Raw genomic sequence first — 20867 nt, forward strand, 5'->3', positions numbered from 1 at the left:
AAAAAAAAAAAAAAAGAGAGCAAAGTTGTATGGATAAACTTTTCTTCCCAAGCTAAAAAGTTGATGTATAAAAATGGCAATGCAAGGCTAGGTGTAGTGGCTTACACCTGTAGTCCTAGCACTTTGGAAGGCCAAAGTGTACAGATCACTTGAGCCCAGGAGTTCAAGACCAGCTGGGGCAACACAGTGAAACCCCACCTCTACAAAAAAATTAGCTAGGCATGGTGACTTACACCTGTGATCCCAGCTAGTCAGGAGGCTGAAGTGAGAGGATCGCTTGAGCCTGGGAAGTCAAGGCTGAAGTGAGCTGTGATTGCACCACTGCACTCCAGCCTGAGCAACAGAGGGAGACCCTGCCTCAAAAAATTTAAAAAAAAAAAAAAAAAAAAAAAAGTCAGTACAATCTTCATGCAATTTAATATTACTGGTGATGACTTTTAACCAGTTTTACTTACTATCTTTATAGGTAGATGAATACAGTAAAATTTCCCATTTTTCTTTTCCACTGTCCTTCTCATATAGTCTGGTATAGTAAAGTTGAATCTCTCTAAAGTCAGATTTACTCAGGTTGTCTTATACATTGGTTTCAAATTAAATTTCTTAGAGCATAAATGTCTATAGCCTTCTGCCTCTTGTATTTTTAGCAAGCGATACGTATTTACTTTTGACCTAATTGCCAGCGACAACTGACATAAAAGTAATGTTTCAGGTTTCTTAGCATTTTATGGTGGAAAGACCAGTACTATTATAATGAAGTTAGCACTTGATAGTAATAGAGAACAGTGACCTACTTAGTTTTCCCATCATTCTTTCTCTCCTCTCTTATTGTCTGTGTTTAAATAAGCTTAATTAACTCATTTTGAATGCATAGCTGTATCAGCTTTTCTGTGGTCCAATTTTAGAACTATATCTGGTTATTCTACTCCCTGAAATCAGACTAATACAATTCAACATGTAACCAGATTTAATGCATGCCACCTTACTGTCTTAATTTTTAGTGCTTGGTATCATTCCATTACTCTCCAAATACTGTACTAAAATTTTTAAGTGATAAATTTCTAACCAAAAACTCATTTGGAAATGGATTTCTACTTGAGATTTACAATGGATTTTGAGCACCTACCCCAAAAGAAATAAAAAACATCCAGCATGGTATACTAACTTGATATTATTGCTTCTTAATTTTTTCAAAGAGGAAAAGAATCAGAATTTCCATAATTTAGCCCCACATTGAGAATCATCAATACAGTGAGAGAAGAATTTTTATTGCTTAAAAGAAAAAGAGGCTAAATGTCCTTTTTTCTTTCCTTCAAGTGTAAAGAATCTGAGAAAAACAGATTTTAAACCAATAGAAGGAATGGTTATGATCCAGCAGCAACTGTTACATGTGGGTGAAGAAAAGAAGCCAGCATCATTTGTACAAATCCGTATGGGATGCAGTGAGAACAGAAAGAAACAAGGAAGAATAGGAAATAGAAAAGAAGGGCACTCTCAGTGAAGATGTAGGCCTCAAAAAATGTTCCATCTAAGCACTGACTGATTCCAGTACCTTAAGGTGATCTGCTTTAAGCTGTAAATCTTCTGAGTGGTTTATGCTCTCAATGCTTTTTTTTTTTTTCCAGAAGGCAGTGAGAGGAGGAAAAATATATTATTTTCAGTTTGCCCCCAGTTAAGACTTTATGGAATTTTAAGCAGGCTTCTCCCAGAGTTAAATTCCTGATTCAACCACCCTAGAGTCTATTTGGCCATCTCTCTCTCTCTTTTTTTTTTTTTTTTATTTAAATCTCCTAACTTATGCCTGGTAATGTGGCAAGTATCTTGGGTTCATTATCTCTCATTTATGCGGTAACGGCATAATCTCCATCATTGAGTTGATTAGCTCAGTTAACTGCTGCAGGCTACTGATGAGGCTTATCAAAGGTCCTATGCATGTTGGCTAGATGACAGGCAATGTAGATGATAGTCACGTAACACTGTATGATTAAGGCTTTAACTTTGGTGTCAAAAAGACCTTTTGGGTCACTGGGTGCAGAGGCATGTACCTGTAGTCCCAGCTACTTGGGAGGCTGAGGCAGGAGGACTCCTTGAGCCCAGGAGTTCATAGCCAGCCTGACAACATAGTGAGACCCAGTCTGTTAAAACAGAAGCCTGTAGAGTCTGTCATTATTATGGGGTCTATGAGTGTTACTTAGTCTTTCTTGGTTTACTCAATTTATAAAACGGATATAGTAACACCCAGTTTCTTTGTGAGGCTTAAGAAATATAAAAAATGCTAAATGGTGGCTGGGCACTGTGGGTCATACCTGTAATCCTGGCACTTTGGGAGACCGAGGCAGGTGGATCACCTGAGGTCAGGAGTTTGAGACCAGCCCAGCCAACATGATAAAACCCCGTCTCTACTAAAAATACAAAAATTAGCTAGGTGTGGTGGCAGATGCCTGTAATCCCAGCTACTCGGGAGGCTGAGGCAGGAGAATCACTTGAACCCAGGGGGCAGAGGTTGTAGTGAGCCAAGATCGCGCCGCTTCACTTCAGCCTGGGTGAAAGAGCGAGACTGCATCTCTCTCTCTCTCTCTCTCTCTCTATATATATATATATATTTGTATATGTATGTATTAAGTGCTTAGGCCAGTGCTGCAGCATGCATTGTGTGCTCAATTAAAGGAAATGGTCATGATAGTGGTTTGTGTTACCCTATTACAAAACATAAACAATTGAAATTCTGAGTAAGAGGTTTAAGTAAATTGCTCATAAAATTATATAGCTAGTATTTGGCAGAGAAAGTTTTCAAATGCAAGCCGTTTAATTTCTTTCTTTCTTTTCTTTCTCTCTCTCTCTCTCTCTCTTTTTTCCCTCAGCTAATGTTTGTATTTTTAGTAGAGACGGTGGGGGGTTCACCATGTTGGTCAGGCTGGTCTCAAACTCTCAAACTCGTGACCACAGGTGATCCACCTGTCTCAGCCTCCGAAAGTGTTGGGATTATAGGATTACCAGCATAAGCTACCATGCTCAGCCAAGCCTGTTTAATTTCTTTCTTTCTTTTGTTTTTTTTTTTGTTGTTGTTGTTGTTGTTGTTGTTGTTGTTGAGACGGAGTTTTGCTCTTGTCACCCAGGCTGGAGTGCAATGGCACGATCTCAGCTCACTGCAGCCTCTGCCTCCTGGGTTCAAGCGATTCTCCTGCCTCAGCCTCCTGAGTAGCTGGGATTATAGGTATGAGCTACTACACCTGGCTAATTTTTTTGTATTTTTAGTAGAGATGGGGTTCCACCATGTTGGCCAGGCTGGTCTCAAACTCCAGAGCTCAGATGATCTGCTCACCTCGGCCTCCCAAAGTGCTGGGATTACAGGCATAAGCCACCATGCCCAGCCAGCCTGTTTAATTTCTAAACCACCCCAAATAGAGTATCAAAGAGAAACTGCTGCTCAAATAATTGTGCGTGAATATGCTTTTTGTCTTCTTTAAAACTTGATTTTATTCTTATATCCAAGCTGCTTATATAAATAGATTCTTGAAATATTTGGGGACACTAAAATAGTCCTTCCTGATCTTACAAATTTCTTCTCTCCTAAAATTTGTTTATAAATTGGTTGTTTGAAACTCAGAATGGATATTCCCTTAGGAAGTGGTGGTTGTGTTCTCAGGCCAATTCATAAAAGCTTCTCTCACCTGTCTCTTCTTCCTTTCTAGTACTTAATGTTTTAGTTCGGTGGTTTTTCAGATGGGCAGTACATCAAAATTGCCTGAGTAGCTTTGTAAATATAAAGGTACTTGAACAAAATAAAATTAGAATGAATAAGACCTCGAGTTTGATAGCACAGCAGGATGACTATAGTCAATAATAATTAATTGTACATTTAAAAATAACTAAAAGAATATAATTGGGCTGGGTGCAGTGGCTCACATCTGTAATCCCAGCACTTTGGGAGGCTGAGGAAGTCAGACCACTTGAGCCCAGGGTTTCAAGACCAGCCTGGGCAACATAGCGAGACCCTGTCTTTACAAAAAATACAAAAAATTAGCCAGGTATGGGGGCGGGTGCCTGTAGTCCCAGCTACAGGCTAAAAGGTGGGAAGATCACTGAAGCCCAGGAGGTTGAGGCTACAGTGAGCGGTGACTGCGCCACTGCACTTCAGTTGAGGCCACAGAGCAAGACCCTGCCTCCGAAATAAGAGTGTAACTGAATTCTTTGTAACACAAAGGATAAATGCTTGAGGGAATGGCTACCCCATTTTACCTGATGTGATTATTACACATTACATGCCAGTTTCAAACTATCTCTTGTACCTCATATATGTATATATATACACCCCACATATATATATATACACCCCATATATATATGTACCCCATATATATATAAAATTACTATGTATCCACAAATATTAACATTAAGATTTTTTAAAAAGATAGAGGTGCCTGATCACACCTCAGACCTTCTGAATCAGAATTTTAGGGTGAATGTGCTAGATTCATCTCAGCAGAAGCCTGAGGCAGGGGAGGGCATGATGCAGTAAAGGTACTAAAAGAACTCCTGTGTAGCTGGAGCAGAGACTGATTGTCTTTAAACTCTTGATTGTGATCCTTGTGAATGAAAGTCATGTGAGCCCATACCACCAATACATGTACATTCATTTTTAAATAAATTAGCTACCTGTACTACAATAAAATAAGCATGAATATTTTTTAAAAGGTGAAATAAAAATAGTCCTTCCTGTTTTCATGTTCTAAAAACAACATGAAATTCTCATAATCACCTTTTGCTTTCTGTACCTATTTGGATAGTTTTATGTACTTTCTGAGATGGACAAACCACACTTTTGCAAAATATAGGCATAGAGAATGAAGGGGAGGTAGATAGAGACTAGATTCTATAGGACTAGCAGAGCCAAGTATTTCTCTATCCTAAGTGCAATAGGAAGCAATTGGAAAATGTTAGGAAGGAAAATGATGTTAGATTTGCATCCTGGAAAAAAATTACTTTGGCTGCCCAATGGCAAAAAGATTTAGTACAGCAACTATGAACATGGGGAGTCCACTTTGGAATTTATGGCACTAGTTCTGATGAAAGGTGATTATGGCTTGAATTGGGCATTGCCAGTGAAGTTCAAAAGAAAAACAAGATAGATATTTTGGAGGCATACAGTATAGAATCTAGTGATGGATTGCCTGAGCATTAGCTGGGGGAGAAGACAATGGTGACTTGTGGGTTTCAGGCTTGAGCTTCTGGATGGAAGATGAACAGTGGGAGAAGAACAAAGGTGGGGTATTAGTCCAGGTTTAAATGTCTTGAATGTGAATCATCCAAATGATGATAGGAAGTTCACAATTGGATATGTAGGCTAAGCTTAGAAGTTCTGGGCTGAAAACTATAAATTTAGGAGTTGTCAGCACATAGTACAGAAATTCCTCTACCTCCAGATATTATTTATTGATAGGAAATCTCTAAAGCAGAAGTGCCAAGGAGTTCCACAAAAATATTATACAAGATTAGATTTACAGGCCTGAAAATGAGGAATTAAAAATGAACAGGTAAGCAGATTCTGTAAAATGCAAGTCTCCCAAAATTGCTACAGCATTGGGACCACAGCTTATACGAGAATGTGGCAAATACAAATCAGTATTTCAGAAGCTCTCAAAGATACTTTAATGAGCATGTTACATTCTGGAATAAGCCACAAACATTAGAAAGTGGCTCATGTCACACAATTATTCATGAATAAAGGTCCAGGAACCTGTCACAAGTCTGCACACATCTAGGCTTGAGTAATTGGGAAAGCTAGACATGTCAGATGAGATTAAAGCAAGTACAGCACCATAGATTGCGTGTTAGTACGAATTCAGGAGGAGAATGCCTAGGAATTTGATGTCTATAATAAGCCTTGGACATTATGTTAGAGTTGCAAGAGATAAGTATGTCCTTTGTCCCCACCCCCTTAAACTATTATGCTCCTTAAGTATTGGAATACAGCTAATAATCATTTACAAGCTCTTAGATTCTCTGAAGATTCCCCCTGACACCCAAGACAAATGGGGCAAAATATCGTTATTTAATATGTTCCCTCTCCTCCTAGTGCTAAAAGCTTAAAAGAAGTCAAAGTGACTTCTTTTGCTGACCACTATGAAGAGGATTAAGTGAAGCCTATAGGATGTGTCCCTTCTCTTGTTGGATGCCGTCTCCTGATTCCTTTTCATCTGTTTCTTCCTGAGTCCTTTATACTACTACAAACTGACTGTTAGATTTTTGGTTGCCACTGATCCACTTTATGTCCAGATCTTGATAAGTTCTTTCAGAAATAACTGTGACTCTGACTTGGAAACTCTCAGCAACCCCCAAATTTCCAAGAAAGTGATACTATATTACATATCTATTTTTTCTCTGTCCATTGATTAATATATTAAATGAGATCATTTATATTCATCCTAAGAAATTGTCTGAACTGAGCAGGAGCAGCACATAATGGCTAGTACCTTTGGCCTATTAATTTTCTAGGCACCTGAACTGAACACCAGGAATCTTCACTTCAGAAAATGTTAACTTGGGTCATATCAGCATTTTAAAAAGAACAACACAGTGATGTACTTTACCAGCATTTGCATCCATAAATTAATATTTTTGTATCTTTCATTTCTGAATTACAGAAGGAGATTCATCAAATGCTGAATGATAGCTCTTACAAGTGACTGACCCAATGTTAAAACTGAGTACAGGGGAAATGCTCTGTGTTTTAACTGGGCAAGGAAGCTTGCATAAACCAGTCGTCATGAAAATCCTCCTCACTGAGGTGCTTCTCCCTCTCTAACCCTCTGTCCCACAAATTTCTCCTTGATCATCTTTGTACCTTTTATAAATATCTGTTATTGCACTTATGAAACTAGATGATAACTAGACACATATTTGGCACTATGTCTAGACTGTCAGCTTCTTGAGCAGGTTTACTTTAATCATCTGGTGCCAGGCAGTAGAGCAAAGTAGTTAAAGAGGGCAGGTTCTGGAGGCCAACTGGATTTCATTTCTGACTATTTACCAGCTGTATGATCTTAGGCAAGTTACCTATCCTCAACTTATTCGTAAAATCCAAATAATACGTCCCTCATGGAGTTGCTGGGAGGATTAAATACAGATTTTTCTAAATTATAGGCTGAAAACTGTTAGGAAATTTTTTGACATGAAGGAATTCCGTACTTAGTGCCAATTACTGCTAACCAGGAACAAAGCAGAGGGAAGTGGACATCTGAATATATCATTGCAGTGCTAAAAACCTTGCACACACACACTGTTCCAGGCCTCTCCTCTTGTCTTTATTGATAGTTTAGCTCAGTGGTTTTTAGTATGAATCCCACATCTTCTCAAACATGTACCCCTCAAATCTACTAGCCCCCAACATCCACACCTGGTTTAGAAGTGTGTGTAGGCATCCTGTTTGTCACAGTGACAGGCAGCTGCTACTGACATTTAATAGGTGAAATCATAAATGGGCCCAGGGATGCCATGGGCTCAGAAATGGAGAGCATAGTCTACACCAAAAATTATTCCACCCAAAATGCCAATAATATCTTACCTTGAGAAACACTGGTAGTTCCCAGGTTCTTTTCTCTACTTACATGCAAAAACAACTTTTCACAAAATTAATATACTATTTCATAAAGTCAGGATATGCCGAAGATCATGCCATATATATTACAGAGCATAGATCAACTTGGAAAATCTTTACATGTGTATTCTGTTATTTCTGTCTTTTCTGTGTATAAGTTCTTTTTAAGTTACTATAGTGAGTTTCAAATTTGTTACTTAAGAGTTCCATTATTCCGTTAATTATGATCTGAAGTTTAAGATCTGTGGTGTTCAAAAGCACTGCAGCTCCTAAATATACAAAACGCTTGAACTCCTAAATGTACAAAGATCTTGTTTGGGCCAGGCATGGTGGCTCACACCTGTAATCCCAGCACTTTGGGAGGCTGAGGTGGGAAGATTGCTTGAGCCTTGGATTTTGAGACCAGCCTGGGCAACATAGTGAGACCCTGGCTCTACCACAAAAAAAAAAAAAAAAGAAGAAGAAGAAGAAAAAGAACGCTAGGCATGGTGGTGTGCCCCTATAGTCTCAGCTACTCAGGAAGCTAAGGTGGGAGGATCATCTGAGTCCAGGAATTCGAGGCTGCAGTGTGCTGTGATTGCGCCACTGCACTCCAGCCTGAGCAGCAGAACAAGACCCTGTCTCTTAAAAAAAAAAATGATTGAGTTTGATAATCAGGAAACTTAACCAAATCTTATATGTAAGCAAATAAATATGTTTTTATTTGTTTTGTTTTGAGACAGGGTCTCACTCTGTCACCTAGGCTGGAGTGCAGTGGCATGATTTTACCTCACTGCAACCCAGCCTCCCAGGCTCAGGTGATCCTCCCACCTCAGCCTCCCAAGTAGCTGAGACTACAGGCATGTACCACAATGCTCAGCTAATTTTTGCATTTTTTATAAACACAGGGTTTCACCATGTTGTCCAGGCTGGTCTCAAACTCCTGAACTCAAGTGATCCACCCATCTTGACTTCCCACAGGGCTGGGATTATAAGCGTGAGCCACTGCACCTGGCCAAAATAAGTTTTATTAGAAATAACTCACTTTGGGAGGCTGAGGAGGGCAGATCACTTGAGGTTAGGAATTCAAGAGCAGCCTGGACAACATGGAGAAACTCCATCTCAAATAAAAATACAAAAATTAGCTAGGCGTGGTGGCATGCAAAAAAAAAAAAAAAAGTAATAACTAATGCATGTGAAATTCAAATATTAGTAAGTATTCAAAATCAGATATGAAAGTAAAAATGCAAAATAGGGTGATATCACTGGTTGATATGATTAGTGAGATGAAGATTATTAAGGCAAATTCATCTAATAATTATTGATGTACAACACAATTAATATATATTCCATCTATAAGAATCATATATACAAATATGAAATAAACACCTTAAATGAGAAGAAGAGAGAGACATGGAGAATGAAGTCTTCCCCTCCCATATCTCCAACTGAGGCCAGCATGACTAATATTGAGAAAGAGTAAGGCAAATGAGTAATTATTGTGCTCTTTTACTGTTATTGAAGGTCACTGTTTAGCACTCCCTCGCTATTCCCCTACCACTCCCCTTTGCCTCAAACTCATTAAGCTCTTTTCTTTGTATTTCCTGATAACAGCTGACAAGGACCCACTCTCATCTGTAATGACAGTTGAGGGTATTGGTGATAAGTAGAGTTAATAAAGCTTCTCCAGTGATTTAGAACTATAACCCTCTGAGTATTATCATGAGGGGAATAGATGAAAAAGCCCATTTCATTTCGTGCAGTGTCCTTCAAACTGCTGATTATGAAATCATTTTAGAGGGTCTGAGAAATAATTGTGGAATTACAATGAAACATAATAGAAAATATCAGTGGACACTGTGAGAGATCAGTCAGAGTGGTGGGGAAAAACTACAGGGAAAGGACGCAAACCTTCTGAAAGGTCAGAAGGTTCTGCAGAGCCCCAGGGGAGAATAGCTGAAGGCAGCTCTTCTATAACCCTGAGGCATTGGGCAAGGAGTAGGTACAAGAGAGTGTAGGGGAATTTATCTTAAGCTTGTTTACTTATGTTGACCAGGAACTGACCTTTGATCATCCATGGGGACATTCTCCCTGAAAGGGGAACAATAAATGTTAATTACCTACAGGTTGTTTTTGCTCCAGGCTTTTGGCATTGTGCCTGCTCTGAGTAAAAGCAAGTAGCTCCAGCTTCTTGGGGCTGCTGTCTGGTGACTAGAGCCAGGCAGTCACCTAGCTGCTCTTACACTGCATACCTGTGTCCGAGTACTCATTTCATCCATCGACAGACACACAGATCCTTGGCAGGAACTGGGTACAACTGGTGCAACCAGTTGCCATTAGTGACCTGAGGGAGAAAGCAGAAAGGCACTGAGTGAATCTATGCATGGGCTGGGGTGGACTTGTTTTTATTTTTTTGCTTGCTGTCTAGTTTGGTATTCTGGTATGTATGTATGTATTTTTTTTTTGAGATGGAGTCTCGCTCTGTTGCCCAGGCTGGAGTGCAGTGGAGTGATCTTGGCTCACTGCAAGCTCTACCTCCTGGGTTCATGCCATTCTCCTGCCTCAGCCTCCCAAGCAGCTGGGACTACAGGTGCCCACCACCACTCCCAGCTAATTTTTTATATTTTTAGCAGAGATGGGGTTTCACCGTGCTAGCTAGCATGGTCTCAATCTCCTGACCTTGTGATCTGCCCACCTCAGCCTCCCAAATGCTGGGATTACAGGCATGAGTCACCACGCCCAGCCCCAGTATTCTGATATTTATAACATAAGGTTAATAGTTTATAGTTGACTTTATATTGACATAATTTGCAGTTGGTTGTAAAATAAAGAGCAGAGGAGTTCTTATATTGTCTTAAGCAAAAGTGTTAAGACTTTCAACTGAGTTTTGTTTGTAAACATTTAGTAGCTCAATTAATTGTAGTTATTTATAATATGTTATTTTAGTTTACTATTGTTTCCATAACAAATAACTACGAAGATAAATCTTTTAGTATTTAGTTTTGTACAAGTCTGAGTCTCACTGGGCTAGGAATGAGGGTGTTGGCCAGGCTGCCTTCCCTTCTGGAGGTTCTTTGGGAGAATCCATTCCCTTGCCTTTTCCAAGCTTCTAGAGGCTGCCTACATTGCCTTACTCATGGATCTCTCCCCGTGTCTTCAAAGCCACACAGAATTTCTTTGCTCCTTCTGCAGTAGTGATATCTGAATGAAGTCCCGAAAGGTTCTCTTCTTTTAGTGACTCACATGATTTCACTAGGCCCACTCAGATCATCTAAAATAACCTTCCCATCTTAAGGTCCTTAACCTTAATCACATCTGCAAAATTCATTTGACCATGTAAGGTAACACATTCACAAGTTCTAGGGATTAGAATTCAACCATCTCTGGGAGACCATTTTCTGCCTACCACAGTTGTCTATGTTGATTCCAAATGGAATGTTTTCTTGGAAAATAAATGTATATAAAAAAATTAGTTGATTTTGGTTGGGTGTGGTGGCTCATACCTGTAATCCCAGCACTTTGGGAGGCTGAGGCAGGCAGATCACTTGAGGGCAGAAGGTTGAGACAAGCCTGGGCAACATAGTGAGACCCCTGAGTCTTAAAGAAAAAATAGGCTACAACTGGGCGTGGTGGCTTACGCCTGTAATCCCAGCGCTTTGGGAGACTGAGACAGGTGGATCACCCGAGGTCAGGAGTTCAAGACCAGCCTGACCAACATGGCGAAACTCTGTCTCCACTAAAAATACAAAAATTAGCCAGGTGTGGTGGTGCATGCCTGTAGTCCCAGCTCCTCGGGAGGCTGAGGCAGGAAAATCACTTGAACCTGGGAGTCAGAGGTTGCAGTGAGCCAAGACTGCACCACTGCACTCCAACCTGCGTGAGAGAGTGAGACTCCATGTCAAAAAAAAAAAGAAAGAAAGAAAGAAAAAACATAGTACAACGTGTATGGGCATGGCAAAAATAATGAAAGTGGTATCCAAATGACTAAAGTTTGGGAAACCCTGCACCTGAGAGGTGGCCCAGTACCCGGAAGGAGGAGAGTGCAGGCCAGAGAGGCAGTGGATCCACCCAGACTCCCATTTGCTCTGCTGCAATCAGGTGGCTCTGTCCAAGACTCTAGCCACATTTATTCAGTTTCTTCATCCCAAAGAAGGGATTGTACCAGACAAGTAGTCTCCAAAGGTTCCTCCAGCTCCAATTTACTCTTTCTGTGTAAATGGATATTTATGTTAGGAATTTCAATGTCAGGGCCAAGCACAGTGTGAAATATAAACATTACAAACTATTTAAAAGGTGAAAACACTGGTTCTGTCTGTAAATGCTGCCAAATGTAGTGTCAAGCCTGCAATGTCAAGCCTTGGTTGATTATTTAAATGACTGCTATCATACTTGTTAGGGGTTGTCTTGCCATGGATGGATATCCTTTTTTTTTTCTTTTTCTATTTGTTTGTTTGCCTGTTACTAATACCATTTCAGAGTAGTGAATGCTCATCATTAGTTGCACACATAAAACAATTATAGATTCTTTGAGAGCATTCCTTGAACTTAGGAAATACTGGAAGGACAGAGCATGGACAGTTGGTGGAACAGGACCTCAACATTAGGTAGACATTTAAAAGGACTGGTGGTTTTTTTTTTTTTTTTTTTTTTTTTTTTGGAGACAGAGTCTTGCTCTGTCGCCCAAGCTGGAGTGCAGTGGCGCAATCTCGGCTCACTGCAAGCTCTGCCTCCCGGGTTCACACCATTCTCCTGCCTCAGCCTCCTGAGTAGCTGGGCCTACAGGCACCCGCCACCACACCTAGCTAATTTTTTTTGTTGTATTTTCAGTAGAGACGGGGTTTCACCATGTTAGCCAGGATGGTCTTAATCTCCTGTCCTTGTGATCCGCATTGCAGGCGTGAGCCACCGTGCCCGACCTGGACTGGTGGTTCTTAGCACATTCTTCAAGTACACCGTTATTTACAGGATGTTTCAATTCTGATAACTCTTAGTGACATTTTGCTCTTTTAATTAAAAGTACATACTGAAGAGATTTTTTTTTTCTTTTGAAACGGAGTTTCACTCTTGTTGCCCAGACTGGAGTGCAATGGTGCAATCTTGGCTCACTGCAACCTCCACCTCCCAGGTTCAAGCGATTCTCCTGCCTCAGCCTCTTGAGTAGCTGGGATTACAGGCATGTGCCACCTCACCCAGCTAATTTTGTATTTTTAGTAGAGATGGGGTTTCACCATGTTGATCAGGCTGGTCTCGAACTTCTGACCTCAGGTGATCCGCCTACCTCGGCCTCCCAAAGTGCTGGGATTACAGGCGTGGGCCACTGTGCCCAGCCCTGAAGACGTTTTTAAATTTCTTTCTCCAGTAAGAAAAATTTCAAACTTCTGTATCCCATTCAGTATTCCCTAAAATAAAATCAAGTTTGTCCTGAAATATGGTTTTAAAAACTGAAAATCTATTTTCTTTGATTACCTCATAAATAACAAGAGTTTCATATCAGCTCTCCTGTCTCTTCCTCCTCCACCCTTTTCCTCCCTTTCATGTTGTGCCAGTCACACAGGTGGATGCTCAGTATCACCCCACAGCACAAGATAAATAAGCTTGGAAGGTTTCCTAGCAACATATTGTTCTGGGAACCTGCTCTGTTTCCCTGAACAAGATGAAGCCAAATATCCTAGAATCTCAGCCAGATGGGAAAGGATTAGCTTATTGAGAGTGTTATTGCCTTTTTTTTTTTTTTTAATATTTTACTTTGAAATGAACCTCTTAATATAAGTAGTAAAAGTGACTTTTAAAAGGGCACATAAAATATCTTTTTAAAAGAACATTTTTTTCTCTTACATATAAAAAAAAATATTGATAATAGTTCGAAGTTTAAAAATATGGTTTCAGAATTCTCTAAGCACAAGCTTCCAGTATGTAATTCAGTCACTGGTGAGTGGATCCATTTTAGAACCATGTAGAAAATACTTCCACATGGGACTAATACTCAGCCTGGTGTCCAGTGGTATGGTATTCCTGCTGTAAAAATACTGAAATACTTCTGATCTGGTGGGAAAATGGCTCCAGGGGTAGGCTGTCTCCTCACAATACCTTTAGCTGCTCCCCTTGGCCCTTGCATCTGGACCTAGGGAAACATTGGAGACACCTTGTCACTCCTTAAAACCCTGAAGCTTCCCCTTTTTCTATAACTCCAGGACTATTTTAGTACTAGTGATTTACAACTTCATCTTCAGAGTCTATTTTTGGTTTTCTCAGTGTATGATTAAAGTACATAGAGAAAATAAAACGGAAAGAAATTGAGACTGCTATCAAAGCCAAGAAAAATAATGTCATTGTTGTTTTGTTAACACATGATCATGTATATTTCCCTTGTTTATCTAATGATCTGTGAGGCTACACAGTTGGCAGCTGGTGCTTTCCTTTCTGTTGCACTCTAGTTGGTCACAGTATACTTGTTAGAGGTCTCTGGAGATGGAGTAATAAAGGATTCTTGTTTCTTATAACAGTATTCAGCAGTGGCTTTGCAATTCAGTTTCACCCTGGGAAATGTCCTCACTCATTGTTTGGCTGGGGAGACATTCCCCCATCAGCCAGATGACTATTCTCATAATGTGGTTGTTGACTGGTTTGTGTCATCTATCAGGTTTGGACTGAGTTTGTGAAACTTCCCAATTGTGGTCGGAAGCTGATAATTCTAGTAATTTATAGTGTTCCTGGATAGGAAAAACAAAGTAATTAGAATAAGATGGGAATGACACCTGGTGTCTTTGTTTTTATGTAACAAATGATTTGGCCAGATGCCAGAGAATTAATGCTGTCCTCATTTTGATGAAAATAAGGAAATTGTGAGATAATTTTATATTCATGCTAGGTGCTTTCTATTCTCTTTTGCTCTCTCGCTCATATGTATATGTTTTCTAAATACCATATTTTAAACTCAACAAGGAACAATCTGTTGAGGGCCTAGTATGAGCCAAATACCACTGGGTATTATGGCAGATACTGAGGGCAACACATCATCCTTTCCTTCTCAGAATCCGCAAGAAGTTTGCAACATAGCACGTTTGTAATCGTAAACCAAACAAAAACATTAAGGAAAGGTTTTGATGTTTAAAGGAATCATGGGCTAGGCACAGTGGCTCATGCCTGTAATCCCAGTGCTTTGGGAGGCTGAGGAAGGAGGATCACTTCAGCCCAGGTGTTTGAGACCAGCCTTGGCAACATAGCCAGACCCTATCTCTACAAAAGTTAAAATAAAATAAATAAGTAAAGGAATTCTATAACTTTGTCCAAAGAAAGACAAAGTATATTTAATATGTATTATGGAACAGAATAAGTTCTAATACTTTAATTTTGATTGAATACTTGTTTTTAAAAAAATTTTAAAATATCCATGAACCAGGCATTGTTTTAGATACCTCTCTGTTAACTCATTTAATTCTCCTGACACCATTATGAGGTAGAAATTTTATTTACCTGCTATTTTATAGACGAAGAAACTGAGGCTAGGAGAGTTTTTTTGTTTGTTTGTTTGTTTTAAAAGACTGAGTCTCATTCTGTTGCCCAGGTTAGAGTAAGTGGCCGTCATAGTGCAGTGCAGCCTGGAACTTGTCCACTCAAGCAATTCTTCCATCTCAACCTCCCAAGTAGCTGGGACTATAGATGTGCACCACTGTCCCCTAAGAGAGGTTAAATATCTGTTTATTGAGGGCTTTTATACTATGCTGTGCTTATTTGTTTATTTTTAAAATTTGAAGAGTCCATAGGATTCTAGTCTTTTTTCAGAAAAGAGTAAACTACTGTCTTTTGTGGATGACATAATTTTCGCAAGAAATAAATGAGTTGTTTAGATGACTTTCTATTATCTCATACAGCACAATGATTCTGTATTTGAGTTTTCATTGTCAAACAGTAAAACCGTTCAGTATACTAACTCCATTTTAGAATATTCTTGTTTTTCTTTTTTTTTTTGAGACTGAGTCTCGCTGTATCACCTAGGCTGGAGTGCAGTGGTGCAATCTTGGTTCACCACAACCTCAGCCTCCCAGGTTCAAGCAATTCTCATGCCTCAGCCTCCAGAGTAGCTGGGATTACAGATGCCCACTACCGCGCCCAACTAATTTTTGTAATTTTAGTAGAGATGGGGTTTTACCATGTTGGCCAGAGGCTGGTCTCAAACTACTGACCTCGAGTGATCCGCCTGCCTCAGCCTCCCAAAGTGCTGGGATTACAGACATTAGCCACCATGCCCAGGCCATTTTAGAATATTTCTTGTAGCTAAATTTTTTACTTGTATAAAATAATAATTTTCATTTTAAACATAATAGAAGGATATGAGTGAATTATACTTAAGAAAGTTAAAATTAATAGCACTATTAAATACATTAACAAGAGAAGGTTGTGACATCAGCAATATTATATATAACAGAGGTGGACAAACTGTAGCCTGTTTCTGTAAATTAAGTTTTCTTGGAACACAGCCAGACTCATTTGTTTAGGTATCACTCATGGCAGGTTTTGTGTAATAATGACAGAGTTGAATCTTTGCAACCTAGACTATATGACCCACAAGGCCTAAAATATATACTGCCTGGACCTTTACAGGAAAAGTTTGCCAATGCCTACTCTGGAGTCTGTATTTTTCTCCTAACTTTGAGTTGGGCATGTTCCCTTAGAATGCCAGAAATTTAGCAAACACATCTGAATTTTTTTTCATAAATGGTACCCTTGTCTAACATGGTTTTCCTCAAATCCCTGCAGGTACCAACCAAGAAGCTGAAGAAATATGAGAAAGAATATCAGACAATGCGAGAGAGTCAGCTGCAACAGGAAGACCCAATGGATAGATACAAGGTATGAGAAATATGTTGCACCTATCAACGTACCTTCTTTTTTATTTTAAATGAGACTGAGTCTTGCTGTGTTGCCCAGGCTGATCTTGAACACCTGGCCTCAAGCAATCCTCCCACTTCAGTCTCCTAAGTAACTGGGATTACAAGCACGAGCCACCATTCCCAGTAAAGTACCTTTTTTTTTTCTTTTTTTTTTTACTTAAAGCAGCAGTTGTGGCAAGTTCAATTCCCTCTGTTCCTCCTCGATTGATTTAGACACTCTCTGATCATGCTAACTGTCCAGGTATGTTTTCATTTCAGGAGACTCTCAAATAGCCTACCATAATATTTCTTTTCTTTCAGTTTGTATATTTGTAGGTAACTCCAGCTGTTGCATTTATACTGGGAATCTTCATAAGAAGCTGAGAGAAAGAGAGGGGAAAAAGAAAGTGGCTTTCTACTTTCAAAAATGAAACAAAAAGGAAAAATGGCAAAGTACTGTTTTAGCTGTGCATGGTCATATCCACAAAGACTTTTAGCAGGTGAACTGTTCCAAGACTGACACAAGGATGTTTCAAACTTGCTCTATCTGTAGCAAATGTTAAAAATACCAACTCACTTGGAAGGAAAAATAAAAATCACAAAGGTATATTGAGCACAGTAATGGTGTTTGTTGCAACATTTATTTCCACAAATGAATTTTTGAACAACAGTGGTATTTGACTTGTAGTATGAAGTTCCAGAATCAAAATAATTTCATTTTAATATGTTCGTTAATTGTGAATTTCTTCAATGGTAATTAGCAACACTTCCCAGGATGCAATGTTGGGAAACACTTATTTCCAACTTATTTTTTTCCAAGTAAAATATTGTCTCTCTTCAACATGCTTTAATTTTTCAGACTCATACAGATACATAGTAGCTCCTTCTCCCTCCACATCAATACGCTAAGATAAAAGAATACTGTATTTTCAGCACCGAGCAGCAGTGCCGAAATGTCCTGCCAATAAATGAACTGTGTGGCATTATTAACTAAATCACCCACATTGGGATGACTTCCACTTTTGTAACTAGAGTTATCTTTATGTGGTCAGAGCTGGACATAGGCAGCATAGTCACACAGCATATCTTATCTCTGTTGCTGAATTGAATAACACGGGATGTGTACAGAGGAACATGGTAGGAGTATGTAGATTTTGTAGTCAGACGGACCTGAACTCAAATCTTGCTCATTTTTTTAGAGCACAGGATTTGGACTCCATATTGAGGGTTTTAATCCCTATGCCACCATTCAGCATCTTGGACTAGTTATTGAACCTCTTCCTTATCTGTAAAAGATACAGTGTATCTGCCTCCTTGGTGGATTATTACAAGGATGAGGGATGCTGTATGTTAAGGACTCAGCTCATAGTTGCATTCAATAAATGGCTGTTATTTTATGAAGCCTACTACTACAAATTATGCAGTTATTACTAGAATAATGCCAACTTATGTGGGTCTTCCCCTCTAGTCCCTTATTGATTGTTCTCATTTCTCTCAAGTATTGCCAACTAATAATCTCCCCTTGCTTATAGAAGTGGTTCAAGATCTGATGATAAAATCCCACATACTTCTATAGCAGGTAACTATTAACAGATAAGGTGTTTACAGATAATGTTTGAAGCTAATTTTCACCACCAACATCCCCTCAATAAAACCAACTTTTAATGTAAATCACATGGCATGCTGCTTTAGAAAGGCTGGAAGGTAGTAATTATAAACTATTATTAAGCATCCAAAATGAAGCTCTCCTTTTGCTAACATCATTCTGATTTTCTTATTACTACCATTGTTGTGAATAAATTCTGTGAAGAATGCTTTAAAATAAGAGAGAAATGGAAGACCAAATTTGTACATTTAAAATCAGGCTGGAATTGAACTTGTTATTGTGTCTTAAATCATTTTTTGTGCCAAAGCAGGTATGTATACATTAATAGTAAGATGTACATTATTTTTAAATTACTTATAACATGTAAGATTATCAGTGTGTATAGTTTTTATTGAGAGATCAAAGTAGGATTAAACTTTTTGTTTTGAAGGCAGGCATTACTTTTTAGGTTCAAGTATTGTTGCTTCTTATTTGCACTTATCTGATACCCTCTATCGCTATTTCTTTTAGATTATTGTGGTAACTTGTCAGTACATTCATCTAATGTCTCTATACTCTTTTAATAATGTCTAGGCATTTGTCCTGGAAATACACTTGGCAAATTTATAGTTCTTAGATTATAATTACACCTTCAAGGTGGCAGTCAACAATATAAGTTTCTAACCATCAACATATTTGGTTTTTAAGATGATCAATATGTAGTTTAAGAAGCCATATTATAATTATCTTAATTAAAGTAGCAAAGTTAGAAAATACCATTTACATCTTCTAAATTTAATCCTGTGAAAAATAAGATCTCTGTCCTGGGAATGAGCACTTTATAATTCATAGATCTTGGACTGGGAACCCAGTTAGTGTAAACTCTTAAAGACTGACTTGGGAACATCTTTGAGGGCATTGAGTGAGAACTTGCACCAGTTCAGTGACAACCCCTCCTCAACATTAGAATCTATATTGCTTGAAAAGTCATTTTCACACCCTAGCTTGCCATATGACAAGAGAGTTAGGAAGGTTGTGGGAATTTATTTTTTAAAGCCCACATATGTTATATAATAAGATATTTTAAGAGGTATTTCAGTTCAATGCTATTTCTCTTAGACATGGTGGCATATGTAAAAGGGCTATCACAGGGAACCTGGAGGTGGGATTAAAGATCCAACAATGTAGATGTAGCTCTCAACAGTCATATTTCTTGCTATATCTATGTAAACATGTGTTTGATGTCTATTTTTATGACATATGTAAATATCTTCATGCTCAGGTTATATCGCTATAGTCACCTTTATTCAACACTTAAATCTCAACCACAAAGAAAGAGATGAAATAATGTTAGTATAAATTTAAATTTTAAAACTCCACATATCATGAAAATCTTCTGGAATTAGGAAGTAGTGATGATTGCACAACTTTGTGAATATACTAAAATCATTACATTGCACATTTTAAAAACATAACTTTTATGGCATGTGAATTACATCTCCAAAAAAAAAGCAGAATATTCCAGGAGGATTGTCATTTAGGCTACCCTTTTCCTTTCATGAACCCTAAGTCACACCAGAGGTACTTGTTTAGAAGCTTTGCAGGAGGGAGAGCTTCCTGTTGAAATTAGAGCTAATTAGTGACTATTGATCTTATATGTGTTCATATTTGTAGAATAAAAGCCAACACAGTGGGTGGTACATTAGTTTATAGTGAAGCCCATTAATTTCCAGATAGAACATATGTTGTACATTGTATGTATACACACAGATATAAACATATATACGTAGGTCATACACACATATACATGCACTGCCTGTGCTACCTGGGCTTGGCATCAGTTTATATTTTAAACTCAGTGAACACCATAATGACTGCTTTATAGCCTTTATTCTTTCTGTTTCTCTTCATGACTAGATTCCAGGAGACAGAAAGGAAACTTTTTTGGAAGAACAATGTAGAATATTTATTTCAAATCTCTTTTATCTTCCTTCTTAACTTGGACCTGACCAGATTTGTGTAAAATTCTTTATCTACTCTAATATTTTGGTTTGTAAATTTAGTGATTGATTTCTAATAAGCTGGAATTAGGATAAAGATTTGGCTGCAGAAATAAGCATGTTTTCATTTTTATACAGGTTCCCCAGAAAACACACATTCATCAATATGTGTAGCTGTTTTTAGTGTATTTTAGAAACTAGTAACTAAGCTCTTAATAAGCAAAGTTACCAATTTCAGAAATTAAAATTTTTTTTTTTTTTGAGACGGAGTCTTGCTCTGTCGCCCAGGTTGGAGTGCAGTGGCGCAATCTTGGCTCACTGCAAGCTCCACCTCCTGGGTTCATGCCATTCTTCTGCCTGAGCCACCCCTGTGCTGGGACTACAGGCGCCCACCACTGCACCCGGCTAATTTTTTGTATTTTTAGTAGAGACGAGGTTTCACCGTGTTAGCCAGGATAGTCTCGATCTCCTGACCTCGTGATCCGCCCATCTCGGGGTCCCAAAGTGCTGGGATTACAGGCGTGAGCCACCGCGCCCGGCCTTAAAATATTTTCTATCTTAAAGAGATGAATCGTTTCTATTGTGAGGAAAGTTTTCTAGTGGTGGTATCAGTTGATGGTACTTTTTGGAGATCTGTAGCCTTCATCTACCTTTGGAGAATGATATGCTTTTCTGGTTTAATTAAAGGACTATTTGCACAAATGTGAGCTAAGCCTTAAAAAACACAGCTAATTGACAGGGCATGGTGGCTCTCGCCTGTAATGCCAGCACTTTGGGAGGCTGAGGTGGGTGGATCACTTGAGGTCAGGAGTTCCAGACCAGCCTGGCCAATACAGTGA

General features: G+C 38.8%; 1 protein-coding gene across 4 annotated transcripts in view; it reads left to right on the forward strand.

Moving 5' to 3' along the window:
- RABGAP1L (RAB GTPase activating protein 1-like) overlaps nucleotides 1–20867 on the forward strand; it is an 828259-nt gene that overhangs the window by 772127 nt on the left and 35265 nt on the right. For 2 of the 4 annotated variants that reach the window (XM_011981419.1, XM_011981422.1), the window contains 2 exons: nucleotides 16331–16423; nucleotides 16765–17065. In XM_011981419.1, coding sequence (XP_011836809.1) covers nucleotides 16331–16423; nucleotides 16765–16779 — 108 coding nt within the window. In that variant the 3' untranslated portion in view covers nucleotides 16780–17065. Of the gene's footprint in view, nucleotides 1–16330; nucleotides 16424–16764; nucleotides 17066–20867 lie in introns of those variants that run through there. The other 2 variants (XM_011981418.1, XM_011981420.1) reach the window with 1 other exon arrangement.

Source organism: Mandrillus leucophaeus, unplaced genomic scaffold (assembly GCF_000951045.1).
Source record: "Mandrillus leucophaeus isolate KB7577 unplaced genomic scaffold, Mleu.le_1.0 Scaffold226, whole genome shotgun sequence".
Lineage (NCBI taxonomy): Eukaryota > Metazoa > Chordata > Mammalia > Primates > Cercopithecidae > Mandrillus > Mandrillus leucophaeus.